Genomic DNA, 22,032 nt, shown 5'->3' on the forward strand with positions numbered 1-22,032 from the left:
AAGGTGGGACACCAACTTATGACCTGGTTTAGTGCTACGTGAACTACAAGGCCTGAAACAATGCTACCACAAGAAAGGAAGGACTTATGCAAGACAAAAACCCCACGGATGATGAGTTTTTAAACAAAAATTTCAGAAAACAAGCGGAAATCTGGAACTAAGAAAAGCTATGAAGAAACCCAATGAAAGTGAGAATTCACAGCTGAAAAAAAATGGATATTTGAACAATCAGAAATGGACTTTAAATAAATATTTAAATACCTTAAAGAAACAAATAAGAGAATAAGACCCCAAGAAACAATAACAGGGGTTTATAAAATGGCAATTTGTAGATTTTTATATATCAATAATTCAAAATACAGTTATTGGGGAAAATACAGTTATTAAAAATAAAACAACAAATAAAACCCAACAGATAGTCTATATAGTAAGCATGAAAAAGCTGGAGAAAGAATTCATGAATTGGAGGACAGAGTTGAAGTAATACATCATTATAGGGAGTATTCCAATATATCATTATGGGGAAAAATAAAGGAGACATTAAGAGACTCAGAGTGTAAATTAAATGAGCTGCAACGACATATACCAAAGACAAGATTAAGAATGAACAAAAAGAGAGAAGGAGAGGTAATTTTCACAAAAATAATGACTTAAAATGGAAGAGAAATTTGAGTCCTTTGGCTGAAAAAAAATCATGTGCTGAGCAGGCTAAATAAAAACAAATCATACATCAAAACACCTCATTGTGTGCATCAAAGAAAACAGAATATCTTAAAAGCTAGAAGAAGAAGAAAACGGATTACCTATGAAAGAACTATAATCAAAGAGCAGACTTCTCATCCACAAACAAAGGAAGTCAAGAAACCATTTATTAATATCTTCAAAGTGCTGAGGGAAAATAAACGTGCACCTATAATTTTATACCCAGCCAAATTATCATTCAAAAATGAGGGCAAGGGACTTCCCTGGCAGTCCAGTGGTTAAGACTCTGCACTCCCAACAGGGGGCCCAGGTTCAATCCCTGATCAGGGAACTAGATCCCACATGCAATGCACAACTAAGAGTTCACATGCCACAACTAAGAAGTCTGCATGCCACAACTAAAAAAAAAGATCCTGCCTGCTGCAACTAAAGATCCCGTGTGCCGCAACTAAGACCCAGCACAGCCTAAATAAATATTTTTAAAATATGAGGGCAAAATAAAAACATTTTTGCATATAAGGATTAGGGAACTTCAGTATCACTACCCACAGAAAGAACTGTTAAAGGTTACAGTTAACACGAAAAATGAACTCACAAGGAAGTGACCTGCAAGAACAAGAAGGCAAAGGAAATGAACAGCTGGTTTCTATACTCCATAAAATGGGCTTTTAAAGTCTTAAAGATAATGGTGTTTATTTCTTTCCATTTTATCTTTTCTGGGACTTATGACCTCAATTCTTTTAATACTTTCTTTTTCTCTCAAAAGAACTGCTAGCTTATACTTTCCGTTTTTCTCAGTAATTGCTTCCTGTTATGCAGCTGGGGTAGATGACAGCCATCTTCCACTCTGTGCGCTTCCACCCTATGCTCTGTGTCTGGGCCCTGCCCCAACCTCCTTCCTAGGAAAGAACAATTTCTGCACAGCCATTTAGATCAATTCCTATGACATTAGACCACTTTTAGAGACTTCTGGGATAAGCAGCTTTTATAAGGCTATTTGACAGGCAACCTGCCAGATGAAAAAAAAGAAAGAATCCTCCCATACTACACCCTTGTAATCCAGCTTAAATAGAAGAAGCAAATAAACACAGACAAGAATGGTACACTTCATTTAGGGATTTATTTTATTTCAAAGAACAACTTTTAGGTTGATGATATGCCAAGTCAGTCTCTCATATCTTGAAGCATATACTATGGTCACCAATACTCAGAATGATAAACCTGTGACATGGCATGATCTTTTGCCATCTGGGAAAGAATCCCAAAGAATCAGAGTGTATTTACCAATGTAAGAAAGTATAAGTTATAAAGGTGGTGACGAAAAGGGCTTGGGGGTTTCTTCTCTATTCTACAAAATCTCCATTCCTGTAACATTTCAGTTAACCGAGTTGTCACTGAACCTCATTCCTAGCCTCATTCCTACCATTTTTGCCCTGACACTTTTGGTTTCTCTAGTGGTTCTTCATGTTTTTAGGGTCATGAATACCTCTTTAGGAATACCAATAAAGCTATGGATCTCCTCTAAAGGAATTTACACACATACATTGTCACACCAAAAACTGCAAACAATTTTAAAAGGTTTGCTAACCCCCCCAAAGTCCACCCATGGACCCCAACTCTGTCCTCAAGGGAAACAGAATCAACTCACAGGACTACAAAGCTTCTACTACCTAGATGGCAAGATGATCACTTACCTAGGACTGCTGTCAGGCCCATGGGCATTCTCTGAATCATTCTGTGCTTGCATGTCTCTGGTGTGGGAGCCAAGCCCCAGACGTGAACAAAGTGTCACTGAGACAGCCCCTGCCTCAAACACCCTAGCCACAAACCATGAAGGTAGACGTTCTAATAGCCTTGGGGAAAAGTCTCTGCCTGCCTTCCCCTTAGCCTTGCTCTGAACAATGTATACATACTAACTGTACAGTCTGGAGCAGGCAGGCAGCTTTATACTGTCATAAACCCCACTGGTTCAGCTCCTTTGATTTTTTGAATAGCCCCTCATCATTTAGAAGCTATGCTCAAATGCAATTCCAGCACTAATTGTGTAGGACACGTGCCTCCATGCTACAACTCCCCTGGTGTCAGCTGCCCATGGCAGGAAGAGGCTGGTTATGGAAGAAAAATCTCTGGGCCACAATTCCCTTCCCCCAGTTGACATCCACCTTCCAATGATTAAAAGCCTAATGAAAATCTGTTACTGGGTACCCAATAACTTATTAGAGCCTTGAAGAGCCCACTTGGGCTATAAACAGTATTTGGAGGCCGGTGCACGCGCTGCCTGAAAGTGTCCTATTGTTATTCCTGTCTGGAAGTTTCCCCTTCTGAAGAATTAGCGGAAAGGGGTGGGTTGGTGGAAGAGGGAGAGTGAGGAAAGAAAGAGGCGAACTGGTTTACCTGGGCAGCGCGGGCAGCAAAGATGAGGAATATGCACGGGAGAGAGGCAATGAAGGCTTGGACATCTGACTCGGCTGCAAAGCACATTCCCGTTCTGAAAGAGAGAGGCAGCAACAACAACAAAATAAACGTTTTTCAAGGTCACTGGGATCATGCCAGTTTGGGAAACAGTCATGCAGGGACTCACCCAGACAGTGAAGAACACGTTCCCGAGAAACTGAATGAAATCAGCATTTTCTTTCCTTTTCTCATCACTAGCGCCTCCGCTGGGTTGGTTGATAGCTTACTGGCATATTTTTCTAAGGATCACTACTGCCCCAGTTTTCAAAGCCTCCCACAATTACTGGGAGGCTTCTTCTGACTTGGCCCTGTGACGTTTCTACCACTCCCCAGTTCTTCACGTCTTCTCCAAGAGCCTAGTGTGATTTCATAATCACCTGTCCAATGTCATGGAAGGAAGGGATTAATGAGCAATGGGTCCCTTGAGCTACTACCCACCCCTGGGCAAGGAGACAGCCCTAGCACATGGACCCTGGATTCCACATAACTCTTCCTGGGTCCTGAAGACTGAGTGCTCCCTCTTCTCACTTCCTTTTCAAGTCAGAATTTTACTGAGAACAAGCTAGAGTTTGGAATTGAACTGATTAGCTAGTATGACTGGGGGAGGGGGCGACTGGGTCCCTGCCTGATTTACAGTGACAAGATCCCTAGCTCTGACAGCTTTCAGCCATTGCTAGAACAAAGGAAGACTTTGGAAATCAATTTTGCATTAACATTTTCCATTTATAATTCATCTGAAGTATGGGCTACTTGTATCCATCAGGGTTTTGTGGGGGAAGAGGGTAATGAAGAGGATGTAGAGAGAAGATGTCTAGCACTTGAGCCATTGGCATTGGGATCACAGTAACATTTTCACTGCCCTGCAGATAGCAAAGCCTCATCCCCCAAGGGTTAGCTGTCCATTTCTAATGCGTTGGGTCAAGAATCTGACACCATCATGCCATACCAGGCAGTTAATCAGTCTCCAGATGCTCTATTTAATAACTGCCCGAGCTAGTTAAAGATGCAGGCTTCTTTTACCCCAATTTGAATCACCTTACCACAAATCTTTTTCTTTTCTCATGTATTTTCTAGAATAAATTTTTGGAGCATTGCGTTTGGAAACACCACGGAGCCTCCTTACATGTCACACTCCTCAGAGCCAGGTGGTGTCATCTTGAAGCGAGATCACCAAAGCATATCAGAAATCACTGCACCTGGCTGAGGTCTCAACTGATTCCTCCTTAACGCCTTATACTGATTTCTGTTCTAGAGTTAATAGGTTAATAAAAATAATAACCACAATGATAGTGATGTTATGCAGTTAGCATTTCTCGAATATTGACTGTGACCAAGCACTGTTTTAGGTGACTGAGACGGATTAGTGAATTTAATCCTTACCATAACCCTATGAAATAGGTAATACCATTACACCCTTTTAAAGGAGAAGAAGTTGAAGGAATCTCAGAGAGGTTAGATAACTTGCTGAACATAACGCAGCTCAGAAGTGGCAGAGCCAGGCTTGGAAACTTGGTCTGTCTTGATTCTAGAGCCCTGTGGCCTGTTAATACCACCTAATGTTGCCTGAAGGTTAGGTTTCCACATGCTCAAAATTCTGAAAGCCCAAGTTTCTATTCAAATGGCAAAAGAATCAGGCTTGCAAGTGAGTGTTCCTGTTCTACCTGGGCGCTGGCGAGGAGTTGCAGTTCATCCATGAGGTCTCAAGGGAGAGGCTAGTCTTGAAAATTTTTTCTATATGTTCAGAATTCTCAATCCTCAAGGCCTAGTACAAGGCCTCCTTTCCCAACTGACTTAATGTATTGGTTCTCTACCACGGGCCACTTTGCTCCCCAAGTAACTTTGGCTATGTCTGGAGACATTTCTGGTCGTCACAGCTGGGGTTGGTGCTACTGGCTTCTAGTGGATAGAGGCCAGGGGTGCCACTAAATATCCTACAATGCACAGGACAGCTCCCTACAACAAGAAATTATCTGTCCCCAAGAGTCAACAGGGTTGAGGCTGAGAAACCCTGGCCTAGTATATGATGGTAGAGGCTTGTTTGGAAAGGTGCACCATAGCTGTGGTCCTGGGTCAGGGCCATGGAAAGACGGGACTACCTGCTTTGGCTATTGCAAAGATGGCATTTAAGCTGTCCAAATGCCTCTTTGAGTGACTGGACTGGAGCCAAGGCCAAGCCAAGAGAACTCTAATCCTCACAAGGTACAGGCCAGGGTTTCACAACCTCAATCCTAATTACAGTCGTTGGCTGAAATAACGTAAAATACACTCTCCGTATGAACCAGTTTATAATCTGTCCTAATCTCTTCTCTAAAGGCCAGGCTTGAAAGTGGTATTCAAAAATGATACTGTCTCACAATCCAGGCATTATATCGAGCTTTCTCCTCCACTCCACTTTTTCCAGGTCCTATATCATTCGGCTAAGGGACCATTAAGTATCCATCTATAGCAAATACTCATCGAGAGCCCGTGAAAACCAAGCCAAAAGGCAACAGAAGAAAAAGACAGGAGATGTGTATTTTTCCTTACAATCTGCTTCCTAACTTCTTTTACGTTTTTATCACTCATGCTCCCTGGCCATCTAGGCACTTGAAGGCATCTCTGCATGTCGAGGAGCAAAGTACGAAGTCAAATGCCATCGGAGATTGTACCTCAGAGCAGATGCAGTTCACGCAGTAAACCAACCCATAAGGTTCCAGGTAAGGATGCCATCTCTCACCCACTCTGTACTTCTTGTCTTGAAACACACAATATGTCTCTGAATCTGTGAGGGAGGAGATAGAATATGCCGGTTAGAAAACATGGACCAATCGCAAAATCCAAAGGCAATCACAGGTTCCATCCATTTTAGTGTACATCAAGAGAAGAGGCATAGGGAATATTTCTAGAAGCCCTATGATGGCTCAGTATTTTACATGCTTTCCTTATTTGATTCTACAATGACCCAGTAAGGTAGGCACTATTAGTCTCATTTTATAGGTGAAGGAAATCAAGAGTCATATAACTAGTGAGTAACTGACATGAGACTCAAACTCAGGTTTGCCTGACAGTGAAGCCAAAATCTTGACTACTGCTATTATAATGGTAAGATAAGGGAGCATGCCGTGTGTCTTTTTGGAAAAGGCTGTGCTACCTTGCTTTAGAAATGGAAGCTAATGTCTGAAATGCTGATCTATCAGAACATTCTCAGAGCTGCCTGCTGGTGGTGTAGAGTGATGAATTAAACACATTGTGTTAGGTCCCTATAAAAGGCTTTGCTCACACATGCTAACATCATTCCATCATTAAACAAATATTTGGGCATTTGATCTTTGTTAGGCACTATGCTAAGTGCTGGGGATAAAATGCTGAGCAGAAACACACACAGTCCTTGTTCTCATTCAACGTATAGACTTCTTGCTTAAACAATTCTCAATTAACTGAAAGTAATGTCTCCTTCCCCTTTGCTGGAATATAATTTTTGATAGCCACAGCTTATCTTGTACCATAGTTACTTGAGCACATACTGTGTTACTCGTCTTATTTTACATCTCTCATTTCTCCATTAAGGTAAAAGGTCCTCGAACGTAGAAAACATTTATTCTTCACTCTCCATCTATCACATGGCCCAGCACACTGTGGCCAATAACTGTAAGCAACTGACAAATGACTAGTAAATGAATTTCCAAATCATGTGGTTTGTCTTCCAATCCCATCCTCTTCTGTCTCCTGCTTCCCATCCTCCTTCCCATCATACAAGGTCAAAATAAACTGAGAGGGCTTCCCTGGTGGCGCAGTGGTTGAGAGTCCGCCTGCCGATGCGGGGGACATGGGTTCGTGCCCCGGTCCGGGAAGATCCCATATGCCGTGGAGCGGCTGGGCCGGTGAGCCATGGCGGCTGGGCCGGTGAGCCATGGCCGCTGAGCCTGCGCGTCCGGAGCCTGTGCTCCGCATCGGGAGAGGCCACAACAGTGAGAGGCCCGCGTACCGCAAAAAATAAATAAATAAATAAACTGAGACACCTCTTGTTGCAAACACATTAATTTCCCCACACACTCCCCAGTAGATACTGCCTTGATGATCAAAATGGAAAGAATAAAGAAAAGACAGATAAGCAAGAAACAGGAAGAAGATATCTCCCATAAATAAATTATGAATATAAATACAATGTTAGCATCTGGAATATTTTCCATTCATTCAAATCGATAAGTAAAGGACCAACCAATCCAATAGAAAAATGATCTAAGCACATGAAGAGCAATTTAGAGAAGAAATGAGAGCAGGCAATAAACAGGAAAATATTAGTAATCAGAGATTCAAATGAAAACTACACTGAGATAAATGTCACTTATTGCTTCAAAGACCCTCTGTGGTCCTTTCCAGCTTCCCACAAGATGAATTCATTTTTACTTTTCAAATCTTTATTTCCAAGTTCTTCAGGACGATGAACTGGGAGTCAGAAAATCTGGGTCTGAATCCTAACTAGCTCTAGTTGTGTGGCATCGAGCAAGTCATTTAACTCTGTCAATCTCAATTTTCAGCATCTATGAGACACGGATTACATGTTTCTCAAGCAAATGTTGAAGAATTAGATAAAGCGCTTTGTAAATTATAAAGTGCTACAAAACGTAGAGTGTTATTTTATAATAATTGATTATTTTCTAATTAGAAAGGTAATGGCTGCTCAGTGTAGAAAATTGGAAAACACAGAAAAAGGAAAAATAAAAATGTAAAAGTATATAGAAAAAAAGAAACATTCCATTCACACAATTCCAGCACAAGAAGAAACCACTTTTAATATGTTGGTAATTCATACATTGCCTGTGGATTGAAGGAAAAAATCAAAAGAGAAATTAGGAAGTATTTAATAATTTCATAATAACTATAATAATTTAAAGTATCTAGTAATTTAAAAGAAAATAAAAACACAGCATATCAAAATTAGTGGGATTCAACTAAAGAAGTACTTAGAGGGAAATTTATATCACTAAGTACCTATATTAGAAAAGGGGAACAATCTCAAATCAATGCCTTAAGAAACTAGAAAAATGCAGAACAAAATAAACCAAAAGTAAATAGAAGGAATGAATAATAAAAAACAGAAGTCAATGAAATTGAAAACAAAATCAATAGAAAAAAATGAATGAAACCAGAACCTGGTTCTCTAAGACAATCAATAAAATTGATAAACTTCTAGCAAGACTAACAAAGATAAAAAGAGAGAAGATGCAAATTACTAATACAGGGACAAAAGAGAGGTCTTTATTATAGATGCTACAGATATTAAAAGGATAAAAGGGAGATATTATGAATAATTTTACACCAGTTAACATCTTAGATGAAATGGATGAATTATTTGAAAGACACAATTACCAAAGCTTACTCAAGGAAAGATAGATAATCTGAATAGTCCTACATCTTCTAAAGAAAGACAAAAAAGCAGCATATCCAAAACAATTTTGAAAAAGAAAGATGTTGGAAGACACACACTATGTTATTTCAAGGCAATATAAAACTAAAATGTTCAAGATAGTGTGGTGTTGGAAAAAGGTTAGACAAATATGCCAATGGAATAGGATGGAGAGTCAAAAAACAGACAAGGACCCACACTTATGGGTCTATTGATTTTCAACAGAGGCTTACCAAAAAACTGAGTAGAAAGTACACAAAGTTCCCATATATCCCCTCTTCACGTCAGCCCCACTTTTTCCTGGCATTAAGGTCTTGCATTAGTGTGGTACATTTGTTACAATTAATGAACCGATACTGATATATTAATATTAAAAAAAGTACATAGTTTACATGAGAACTCACTCTTTGCATAGTTCTATGTGTTTTGACAAATGTATAATGACATATATCCACCATTATAGTATCATACAGAATAGTTTCACTGCCCTAAATATCCCCTACTCTGCCTATTCATCTTTCCCCCACTCCACTCCCACAACGCCCGAAAACCACTGACTTTTTACTGTCTCTATAGTTTTGTCTTTTCCAAGATGTCATATAGTTGGAATCATAGGGTATGCAGTCTTTTTAGACTGGCTTCTTTCACTTAGCAGTATGCATTTAAGATTCCTCTAAGTCTTTTCATGGCTTGACAGCTCATTTATCTTTGAATAATATTCCGTTGTATGGATGTACAGCTTGTTTCTCAAGTCACCTGTTGAAGGACGTCTTGGTTGCTTCCAATTTTTGGAAATTGTGAATAAAGCTGCTAAAAACACTTGTGTGCAGGTTTCTGTGTGGCATAAGTTTTCAACTCATTTGCATAATACCTGGGAGTGTGGTTGCTGGATTTTAGAGTAAGGCTACATCTAGCTTTTTAAGAAACTACCAAACTGTCTTCCAAAGTGACTGTACCACCTTGCACTCCCTCGAGCAATGAATGAGAGTTCCTGCTGTCTCCACATTCTAATAGGTGTGCAGTGGTATCTCATTTGTTGTTTGAATTTGCAATTCCCTGATGACATTTGCAATTGAGCATCTTTTCATATACTTGTTTGCCAGGTATGTATCTTCTTTGGTGAGGCATCTGTTTAGCTCTTTTGCCCATTTATTAATTGCATTGTTCATTTTCTTATTGTTGAGTTTTAAGAGTTACTTGTATATTTTCAGTACAAGTCCTCTATCAGAGATGCATTTTGCAAATATTTTCCCTCAGTCTGTGGCTTGTCTTTTCACTCTCTTAACAGTGTCTTTGGCACAGCAGAATTTTTCACTTGTAATAAAGTCCAGTTTATCAACTTTTTCTTTCATGGAGCATACTTTTGTTGTATCTGAAAACTCATTAACAAACCCAAGGTCACCTAGATTTTCTCCTATGTTACTTTCTGGAAGTTTTATAGCTTTGCATTTTAGGTCTTTGATCCACTTTGTAAGTTATTTTTTATGGTCATTTTTTGCATGCAGATGTCTAGTTGTTCCAGTACCATTTGTTGAAAAGAGTATCCTTTTTCCAATGAATTGTCCTTGATCCTTTTGTTGAAGATCAGTTGACTGTATTTGTGTGGGTCTATTTCTGGGCTATGCTCCACTGATCCATTTGTCTATTCTTTCAATGACATCACATTGTCTAAATCACTATAGCTTCATAGCAAGGCTTGAAGTTGGGTAGTTTCAGTTCTCTAACTTTGTTGATGTTCTTCAATATTGTGTTGGCAATTTTGGGTCTTTTGCCTTTCCATTAAACTTCAGAGTTACTTTGTTGATTTCCACAAAGCAAATTGCTAGGATTTTGAATGGTATTGTATTGAATCTATAGATCAAGTCATGAATTACTGGTATCTTAACAATACTGAGTATTTCTATCCATGAACATGGAATCTCTTTCCAGTTATTTGATTTCTTTCCTGAGAGTTTTGTAGTTTTCCTCATATAGATCTTATACACATTCTGCTAAATTTATATCTAAGTATTTCATTTTTGGGTGCTAATGTAAATGGTATTGTTTTTAATTACAAATTCCAATTGTTCATTGATAGTATATAGGAAAACAATTGACTTTCATATATTAACCTCATATCCTTAAACCTTCCTATAATTGCTTGTTAATTTTAGGAGGGTGTTTTGGTTGATTCTTTGGGATTTTTAAAATAATCATGTCATCTGCTAGCAAAGGTAGTTTTATTTCCTCCTTCCAAATATGTATACACTTTATTTCCATTTCCCACCTTATTGCATTAGTTAGGACTTCCAGTACAACAATGAATAGGAATGGAGAGAGAGGACACCACTGCCTTGTTCTTGATCTTAGGGGCAAAACATACAGCTTCTCTCCATTAAGTGTGGTATTAGCTGTAGATTTTTTTATAGATGGTCTTTATGAAGTTGAAGAAGTCCCCCTCTATTTCTCGTTTGCTGTATAGTGTTGGCTTTTGTCAAATGGCTTTTCTGCGTCTATTGATATCATCCTGTAGTTTTTCTTTTTTAGCCTACTGATGTGATGGATTATATGAATTGATTTTTCAATGATGAAACAGCCTTGCATACCTGGAATAAATCCCACTTGACTGGATTTGTCCTACATTGTTTGATTCAATTTGCTAAAATTTTGTTGAGGATTTGGGCATGGGAGATATTACTCTGCAGTTTTCCTTTCTTATCATGTCTTTGTCTGCTTTTGGTATTAGGGTAATACTGGTCTCATAGAATGAGTCAGAGAATGTTCTCTCTGCTTCTATCTTCTGAAACCGATAGTAGAGCAGTACTGGTATTATTTCTTCCTTAAATGTTTGGTAAAATTCACCAGTACATCATGGCGTGGTGCTTTCTGTTTTGGAAGATTGTTAATTTCTTTAACAGATATAAGCCTATTCAGATTGTCTATTTCTTCTTGTGTGAGTTTTGGTTGGTTGTATCTTCCCAGGTACTGGTAAGTTTCTTCCTAAGTTATCACTATGATGGCATGGAGTTGTTCATAATATTTTTTATTATGCTTTTGGTAGTAGTGATGGCCTTTCTTTCATTTCTGATATTAGTAATTTGTGCCTTCTCTCTCTTTTTCTTATTTAACCTGACTAGAGGTTTATCTATTTTATTGATCTTTTCAAAGAACCAGTTTTTGGTTTCACTGATTTTTCTCTATTGTTTTCCTGGTTCACTTTCATTGATTTCTGCTTTAATTTTTAAAAATTTATTTTCTTCTGCTTACTTTGGGTTTGATTTGCTCTTCTTTTTCTAGTTTTCTAAGGTGGAAGCTTAGATTATTGATATTAGGTCCTGTTTTTTTCCCTAATATATTAATTCTATGCTATAAATTTCCCTCTAGGCACTGCTTTCACTATATCCCATGAATTTTTATGAATTATATTTTTATTTTCATATAATACAAAATATTTTGAAACTTCACTTGAGACTTCTTTGACCTATGTGCTATTTGGAAGTATATTGTTTAATCTCTAAATATTTTGAGATTTTACAGGTATCTTCCTGTTATTGATTTTTTAGTTTAATTCCAGTGTGTTCTGAGAGCATACTTCATATAACTTATATTCTTCTAAATTTGTTAAGGTGTGTTTTATGACCCATGAATGTGGTCTATTTCGGTGAATGTTTCATGTGAGCTTGAGAAGAATGTGTATTCTACTGTTGTTGGATGAAATACTCTGTAGATGACAATTAGATCCAGTTGATTGATGGCGTGGTTCAGTTTAACTATACCATTACTGATTTTCTGCCTGCTGGATCCTGTTAATTACTAATAGAGGGGTGTAAAAGTCTCTAATTATAACAGTGGATTTGTCTGTATCTTCTTGCAGTTCTGTCAGTTTTTGCGTCACATATTTTAATGCTCTGTTAGGTATACACATAATTTTCCTTGCTCTGAAGTCTACTTTGTCTGAAAGTAATATAGTTACTCCCACTTTCTTTTGATTAGTATGTGTTAGCATGCTATATCTTTTTCCATCCCTTTACTTTTCATCTATATATATCTTTATATTTAAAGTGTGTTTCTTGTAGACAACATATAGTTGGGTCTTGTATTTTCATAATCCACTTTTTGATAGTCTGTTTTTTAATTGGTGTATATAGACCATTCACATTTAAAGTGATTATTGATACAGTTGGATTAAAACTGACCATATTTGGGGCTTCCCTGGTGGTGCAGTGGTTGAGAGTCCGCCTGCCGATGCAGGGGACACGGGTTCGTGCCCCGGTCCGGGAGGATCCCACATGCCGCGGAGGGGCTGCGCCCGTGGGCCATGGCTGCTGGGCCTGCGCGTCCGGAGCCTGTGCTCCGCAGCGGGAGAGGCCACAGCAGTGAGGGGCCCGCGTAACGCAAAAAAAAAAAAAAAAAAAAAACTGACCATATTTGTGATTATTTTCTATTCATTTCCCTTGATTTTATTTTCTTTGTGTGTGTGCGTATTCCACTCTTTTTCTGCTTTCTCTGGCTTTATTTGAGCATTTTCTATTATTCTATTTTCTCTCCTCTCTTAGCATATCAATAATACTTATTTTTTAAATTTAGTAGTAGTCCTAGAGTTTACAGTACACATTTACACTAATCTAAATCCACTTTCAAATAACACTATACTGCTTCACAGTTATTGCAGGTACTTAATAGTAGAGTATTCCCAATTCCTCTCTCCCATCCTTTATAAAATCGTTGTCATTCATTTCACTTTTCCATCAACTATAATCACTCAGTACACTGTTGCTCTTATTATTTTGAACAAACTTTATTCTGTTAGATCAATAAAGAATGAGAAAAATAAAAGATTTTTTCTTACCTTCATTTATTCCTTCTCTAACACTTTTCCCTTCTTTATATAGATCTGAGTTTCTAACGTATATTATTTTCCTTTTTCCTGAAGAATTTCTTTTAATATTTCTTGCAAGGCAAGTTGATTGGTGAAAATTTCCTTCAATTTCTGTTTGTCTGAGAAAATCTGTATTTCTCATTGACTTTTGAAGGACAGTGTTGCTGGATACAGAATTTTAGGTTGGTGGATTTTTTCTTTCAACAATTTATTTTTTTAAATAAATTTATTTATTTATTTTTGGCTGCGTTGGGTCTATAGTTTTCTACAGTTTTAGAAGTTTTAGCCACAACAATCAGGGAAGAAAAAGAAATAAAAGGAATCCAAATCGGAAAAGAAGAAGTAAAGCTGTCACTGTTTGCAAATGACATGATACTATACGTAGAGAATCCTAAAGATGCTACCAGAAAACTACTAGAGCTAATCAATGAATTTGGTAAAGCAGCAGGATACAAAATCAATGTACAGAAATCTCTTGCATTCCTATACACTAATGATGAAAAATTTGAAAGAGAAATTAAGGAAACACTCCCATTTACCACTGCAACAAAAAGAATAAAATACCTAGGAATAAACCTACCTAAGGAGACAAAAGACCTGTATGCAGAAAACTTTAAGACACTGATGAAAGAAATTAAAGATGATACAAACAGATGGAGAGATATACCATGTTCTTGGATTGGAAGAATCAACACTGTGAAAATGACTATACTACCCAAAGCAACCTACAGATTCAACGCAATCCCTATCCAACTACCAATGGCATTTTTCACAGAACTAGAACAAAAAAATTTCACAGTTTGTATGGAAACACAAAAGACCCCGAATAGCCAAAGCAATCTTGAGAAAGAAAAATGGAGCTGGAGGAATCAGCCTCCCAGACTTCAGTCTATACTACAAAGCTACAGTCATCAAGACAGTATGGTACTGGCACAAAAACAGAAATATAGATCAATGGAACAGGATAGAAAGCCCAGAGATAAACCCACGCACACATGGTCCCCTTATTTTTGATAAAGGAGGCGAGAATATACAATGGAGAAAAGACAGCCTCTTCAATAAGTGGTGCTGGGAAAACTGGACAACTACATGTAAAAGAATGAAATTAGAACACTCCCTAACACCATACACAAAAATAAACTCAAAATGGATTAAAGATGTAAATATAAGGCCAGACACTATAAAACTCTTAGAGGGAAACAAAGGCAGAACACTCTATGACATAAATTCTCTGGCATCTTTCAAGATGTTCTCTTTGTCTTTGATTTTCTGTAGTTTAAATATGATATGCTTAGGTGTAGGTTTTCTCATATTTATCTTGCTTTGTGTTCTCTGAGCTCCCTGGATCTGTGCTTTGCTGTTTGTCATTGCTTTTGGAAAATTCTCAGCCATTATTACTTCAAATATTTCTTTTGTTCCTTTCTCCTCTCCTTCTGGTATTCCTGTTACATACACGTTACACCTTTTATAATTTACCCACAGTTCTTGAATATTCTGTTGAATTTTTTAAATTATTTTTTTCAGCTTGGGAAGTTTCTCTTGGCATATCTTTAGCTCACTGATTCTTTCTTCAATCATGCCCAGTGTACTCATGAGCTCATCAAAAGAATTCTTCATTTCTGTTACAGTGTTTTTGATTTCTCACATTTCTTTTTGATTGTTTCTTAGAGTTTTCATCTCTCTCTTTACATTGCCCATGTACTCTTACATTTTGCCTACTTCTTTCATTAGAGTTCTTAGTACCTTAATCTTATTTATTTTAAATTCCAAGTCTGATAATTTCAAAATGTCTGCCATATCTGAGCCTGGTTCTGACGCTTGATTTTTCTCTTCAGATTGATTTTTTTTGTCTTTTAGCATGCCTCGTAACTTTTTGTTGAAAGTCAGACACAATGTACTGGGGAAAAGTAACTGAGGTAAGTAGAGCATTAGTGTGAGATTCTATGTTAATCTAGCTAGGAGTTAAGCTAATTTTACTGTTTTTATGTAGCCATGGTGTCAGAGGCTAAAATTTGCCTAATGTCTTTGTTTATCCCCTCCCCCACTGTTTTTGGGTTTCCCTAGTTCTCCTTCTTAAATAGTGTCTAAGGCTTGCAGTCCTTTCAATCTCCTGTTATTATACAGGACTCCAATTGATGTGGTAGTAAATTGTGGGGGAAGGAGAAGTGTTCTATAATCGTATAATTAGCTCTCAGTCTTTTAATGATCCATGTCCCTGAGCTGTGACCTTCAAAAGTGCTAATTAACTTTGCTCCTCCCCATCAATGTAGGTGAGACAGGACGGTTAGTGGAGTTGGGTATATATTCCTTCTTCCAGGCTGGTTAGGCTCTGATAAAACCCAAATCAGGGACTTCGCTGGTGGTGCAGTGATTAAGAATCCGCCTGCCAATGCAGGGGACACAGGTCCGAGCCCTGGGCTGGGAAGATCCCATGTGCCAGGGAGCAACTAAGCCTGTGCACCACAGCTACTGAGCCTGTGCTCTAGAGCCCACAAGACACAACTACTGAGTCCACATGGCACAACTACAGAGTCCACGTGCCACAACTACTGAAGCCCATGTGCCTAGAGCCCGTGCTCTGCAACAAGAGAAGCCACTGCAAGGAGAAGCCCATGCACCGGAACGAAGAGTAGCCCCCACTTGCCGCAACTAGAGAAAGCCCCCGTGCAGCAACAAAGACCCAATGCAGTCAAAAAAAAATAAAAATAAATAAATAAATTTATTAAAGAAAAACAGATCAGTTAGGCTCTGGTAAAATCACTTCCCTTGAGGCCAGGCCTTAGCTATGGAGAACAAAGAGCTCTGGGCTTATTTCAAAATGGTTACCTTTTCCCTCCTCTCCCTGAAACAGTTAGGAATTTTTCACCAAACCTGAGAACCTCGTGGGGATTCTGGAGGTAAAACTCATGAAGAAAGAGTTTTTCTCTACCAAGCTAGAACATGCTCCTTTGCCAGCAATTAGTCAATTACCTGCTAAGTGCTCCTACCAGGATCCAGCAGTGGTAACTGTATTAGCCTGTCTTTCCAGTTTTCAGAGTAAAAAACACAAGGCAGTTTGCCCTGTGACCTCAATTTTCTGATTCATTTAAGAGGAGTTGTTGATTTTCACTTCCTTAAGCTTTTTGCTTATGGGAGTGACAACTTCGAAGCTCTTTACGTGTCAGACCAAAAACTGGAAGTTCTTTCTAGTCTCTAGTCTCTTTTCTGTGCATAAAGGTGTATAAAGTCTTTTATTATAAAATTAACAGCGTATACAATATACTGGGTTGGCCAAAAAGTTCGTTCCGTTTTCCCATTAAAGTTTTCCCGTTATGGGAAAACCCGAACGAACTATTTGGCCAACCCAGTACATTTTGTAAACTACATTCTAAAATTAACACATTGTGGACGTTTTTGTGCCATTAAATATTTCCCCCATACCACATGCCTAGTAACATGATTCTCCACTAACACAGTTGAACCATAATTTCTTAACCCATCCCCTATTTGGGGGTATCAAATTGCTTCCTTCTCTTTCTTTTTAAAAAAATTCCATGAAAATATCCTCGTATATAAGGACTTCCCTGGCAGTCCAGTGGTTCAGGCTCTGCACTTCCACTGCATGGGGCCCGGGTTCGATCCCTGGCCAGGGAACTAAGATCCCACATGCCATGTGGTGTGGCCAAAATATAAATAAATTAAAAATATATATGTTCTTGGATATAAACCAGTGTATGCAATACTGGTTATTTTCTTAATATAAATCCTTAGAAGTAGATTTATTGGGTCAAAGGTTTTCAATGCTTTTAAACTCCTGATCTACATTGTCAAGCTGCCCTCCAGAGATGCTACACTAATTTACTTTCCAATTGCAGTGTGTGAAAATGTCCAACACAGGATATTTTAATTGCTTAAAACTTTTCAAATTTGGTGAGGGAACTGGAAACAATATTTCTTTTTTTCTTTATCAGGAAGGTTGAGTACATATTCATTTCTAGTAAGTATTTTTATTTCCCCTTTTATGATATTACCATTATTATTATTAATATTGTCATATTAAGCTATATTCCTGGACTAAATGCAAGTGCTCAAAACCATTTATTAATTAAAAGAACTCAGAAAAATCAAAATTACTTTGCAGACATAACTTGTATATTTTTCAGCCAAATCTTAGGAATACAATTTTCTTGGTACACACACAAATTAGACTTCTGCTCCATGGTGTTCTAGAATGGAGCAGGAAAGATTTTTAACAATCCCTGCATCTTTAACTGAGGAGAGACAATCAAGAATTTCCCAAAACAAACATCGAAATGAGGCACCTTTTGCAAACTTCCACATGGTGGTGAGAGGAGAATGACTGTTTCTCTACAATAATTTTATAATGTAAATGACAAGCACCTAAGTTATTTGTATTTCATATATACAACTTATCTAGACATTTCAGAAAGAATCTGAATATATGCTTAGAAGCAAATCCATGAAGGAGCCTACTTAAGTGGCATTATTACGCTAGTATAAATTGCCTTACTTGTATGGTTCTTCAGCCACTTATCTTGGATGGAGGTAAGCTAGGAATCACTTTGTCGATTTAAATCCGCATCGCAAAGTAAGATGGAAGCTTGTGTCTTATGTATTTGATTCTGGATTATTCTGTCAGAAATAATAAGCTCACTCAAGTTGACATCAGATCTACCTACTAAAAATATGAAGTTGGATGAGCTTCCATTATCAGCAATGTGATCTACATGGCTGTGTGATTTATTCCTTTCTTGATGAAAAAGAAATGGGATAATAAAAGATAAGGACCCCTGAAAGATTAAGCAAGCACTAAAATAAGACATGCTGTCAAAATATGGGTTTCAAGTGCATTTACATATTTTTAATACTCACATCCAAATTGTTAAAGATTCTAACTTGCAGGAAAGTCTGTTTCCAAAGGAACAGTATACAGCGATGCCACAAGGAGGGTATTCTTTATATATACCTTTTGAGCAAGTTGCTATCATTTCTCTGAAATATCTTTAAGACAGGTTATTTCATGGACACTATGAAATGGATCCTTTCAGTATACCTGAGCTCACCACTATTCATGAAAACCACAGATAGGGCTTCCCTGGTGGCACAGCGGTTGAGAGTCCGCCTACCGATGCAGGGGACACGGGTTCGTGCCCCGGTCCGGGAAGATCCCACATGCCATGGAGCGGCTGGGCCCGTGAGCCATGGCCGCTGAGCCTGCGCATCCAGAGCCTGTGCTCCGCAACGGGAGAGGCCACAACAGTGAGAGGCCTGCGTACCGCAAAAAAAACAAAAAAAAACCCACAGATAATTCAAATAACTTGCTTCAGCCAATAGATTCTGTTTGTTCCAAATTCAGCCTCTAAATAGTATTGGTAGACAATGTGTGAAACTGAGTGATCTAAATGTTCCTGCTGCAGATTTGGCTCAAAGGCTAAGGAAGTAGATGATAAATGTAAAAAGGAGCCAAGGAACCAGGTCCTGAAAAACACAGAGCCAGATGAGAATGATGATAATAATGAAAACAACAACAAAATTTGTTGAACACTTCCTATGAGCCAGGCTCTGTTCTAAGGGTTTTACATCCATAAATTCACTAAATTCTCACCACAACCCTACAAGGTAGATCACATTATTAGCTCCATTTTACAGATGCGGAATCTGAGGCACAGGGAGGTTTGGTAACATGCCTAAGTTGACATGACTAGTCAATGTACGGAGCTGGAATTCAAACCTAAGTAGTCTGGCCTCAGAGCCAAGGACTGGAACCACTAGAGCATTTTGCCTGTCCTGCTACATTGTTGTAAGGTGCATGTCACCCACTTTTAGAACTTGCAAAATAATGGGCTTCCACACATTCTTGCCTAACTTTTTCTCAAGATACCCTTCCACCCTACCTCTGAGACGCAGCTTTGCTCACCTTTTAAAGAATAAGGTGCTGTCTGTAGTGAAGTCAAGTCATGCTCAAATAGATTATATGAGATGGTACAGCTGGCAGACTGCATTTTGCATTTTGTTTGGTATCCATCTCAATGATAAATCATAAAGTATGAAATAGTGCCCATGCTCTCAAAGGCTATGAAATCTAGTTGGGAAGCCAAGAGTACCCCAGCTAAAGGTTCTTTTTCATTCTCTTTGTACCTATCAGCACTTTCCTCATAATACTCACATGGCATTTATCTCATATTACGATACTAGTGTCTTACAAACTATGCATCTTGAGGATGAAAATATCTTACTCAAACACTAACTTCAGAGAGAAACCCGACCATAAATGCAAATATAATGGTCTTCATCAAGTACCTTGGTCCTATTACCTCAGAAACATGGGATTTTGCCAGTTATGCCCCAGACAGAAATCCACTTATTCCTGAAAGGAGCAAATTCAGGAACTGAAGGCAGAGACAAGGAGCTAAACAGTAACATCACTGGTGCTATTAAACAATGCTTCTGTAATTACTGACACTGTTTTTTTTTCTATTACATAGCAAAAGTAAACACTATAATCTTTAAGACTTTTTTTACCGTGGCTGTCCAAGATTGAGCGGTTAGCACAATTATAGCTGATCTCTCCGTGAGTACACCGAACAATGATCAATTTTCAGAAACTACAATAAAGTCCATTTCAGCACATGCTTCTAAGTCTGAACTTTTAAAAACTTTTTGCCGTCACCCAGGAGTGAATTTCATGAGTTACACAGCATCATTGACCACACCTAAAGTTCCAGTATATCATCTTGGACAAGAAGCACAAGTGAGCTGATTTGACTGAAACAATGATGCCTCGCCAACTTTTAGGAGATACAGGCAAGAAAAGTAAGCTTATCACCTGCCAGTACCTGAGAGATACCAGCTGGAGAATTCATGACTTACCACTAACTCATGGTATCTGTTGAGTAGAACTTGATCCCAAAGGAATTCCAACTAACATTTGAGATGGACCTTCAACCTGCATCATCATAGCTATTTTTCAAATGGTTCAGCTGGCCCTAATTAAAAGTGGCAATCCCTGCTACTTTAGGGGGGCCCTGTTAACAGAAACAATGACGACAAAAAGTAAACAACAGAGATGTGCCACTATGCCATCAATGTTTTGCCCAACCATTACTGTCTAGCACCCAGGACTAGGTCAAAAGGTCAATAACTTCATCACCAGTCTAAAGGCAAGAAAATATTCCCACGAGCTGTTTTCGATAAGAGTTATTACCGTAGACACATCATCATGTAAGTATAACAATAATATTTATTTTATTATAACACATACAGTCAGTAGAAAGGGAGAGATGGATCTTTGCTTTCATTATATGAGAGGACAAATCAAGTAAACAAATTCCTTAAGAATTTATTTTTTTAAAAAAAGACTACTGTAATAGTGAAGGAAAAATTAAAAGCCCAAGTACTTTCCTTCTGCCATTCATCAAACTTGAAGCAGAATGGAGGAAGGGCAGGATGTAGTAGTTACTACAGAAAAAAAGGGTCCTATTTCTCTAGAAATTGGGTTTCTAGAATTGAAGTCTCAGTCAGATTTCCTCAGGGCTTTAAGACTTCATTTCCAGGCTGTGGAAGCCAATGAAAAAGGAAAGCCAGGAAAAAGCCAAGTGCTTCACTTTGAGTATACAGCTTATTCCTCTTTATCTGGGGGTTAATTACCTTATTCCTATTTGTTGGATCATTCGTCCAAAATCAATTCAACTTAATATATATATTGAGTGGCCTATGCACACCACGGCCTTCCCACTACCTGCCTTTTCTACTAGCTTTTCTATTAGCAGGTGGGCAGACTCAACGAGAAGAAAAGGGTCCATATTTCAAAGAGGTTTGACAGTTGAACAAGGTGACGTTATTGGCTAAGTTGAGAAATGGAGATTTTCCATGAAATTTCAATTCATTGTGCCCTTCTATCTCCCATTAACATGGATAGCTGGGACTTGATGGTATTCTCATTAGTCTTTACTATGAGGCCATAGGAGATCCTTTTACAGAAAGGCTGTTCAGCTGGTGAAACCTGATCTGAATAATTTTTCTGGCCAAAATCATCTCTTACTTGTCATCTGGCGTAGGACTCTGGGCAAAAATCAAAGCTCTTCTTCGAAGAAAACAAATTGTTTTTTCTATCAGCACCTCAGCTGCACAAGTCTCTGCTAAAAGGGGTTTACTTTCCGCTTGGTCAAGAATTCAAGTTGTGCTCTTGAACTTTTCACAACAGGATCGACTTTGCATGTTCTGCAACTGGCATCTAAAATATTCAGCTTTCGCTTTAGACAACATGAGTTATATCTCCACTACAGGTGCATTTGAGAGAATCAGTCGTTAATTGGCATAGTAAACCAAATTCACTACAAGATAGTGCTTCACTTTTATAAAACAATATGTATGTACAGCTGAGCGTAGAAAAAAACACTAGAAGCCTATATGCCAATTAACCATGATTAACGTAAATGTTGAGATTACCAATGACTTTTGTTTTCCTAATACTTTTATGTACTTCTGAATGTTAAAAAAATGAGCATATGGGCCTTCCCTGGTGGCGCAATGGTTAAGAATCCGCCTGCCAATGCAGGGAACACGGGTTTGAGCCCTGGTCCAGGAAGATCGCACATGCCACGAAGCAGCTAAGCCCGTGCACCACAACTAC

The 22,032-nt window shown here is 38.4% G+C and overlaps 1 protein-coding gene across 6 annotated transcripts in view; it reads right to left on the bottom strand.

Moving 5' to 3' along the window:
• CHRDL1 (chordin like 1) overlaps positions 1-22,032 on the bottom strand; it is a 115,869-nt gene that overhangs the window by 82,964 nt on the left and 10,873 nt on the right. For all 6 annotated transcript variants that reach the window (XM_027089489.1, XM_027089487.1, XM_027089490.1 and 3 more), the window contains exons 3-4: positions 5,805-5,917; positions 3,097-3,190 (exon numbers count right to left, since the gene is read on the bottom strand). In XM_027089489.1, coding sequence (XP_026945290.1) covers positions 3,097-3,190; positions 5,805-5,917 — 207 coding nt within the window. The remainder of the gene's footprint in view (positions 1-3,096; positions 3,191-5,804; positions 5,918-22,032) is intronic.

This window comes from Aethalodelphis obliquidens, unplaced genomic scaffold, assembly GCF_003676395.1.
Source record: "Aethalodelphis obliquidens isolate GAN/ISIS:26980383/991018 unplaced genomic scaffold, ASM367639v1 scaffold66, whole genome shotgun sequence".
Taxonomy (NCBI): domain Eukaryota; kingdom Metazoa; phylum Chordata; class Mammalia; order Artiodactyla; family Delphinidae; genus Aethalodelphis; species Aethalodelphis obliquidens.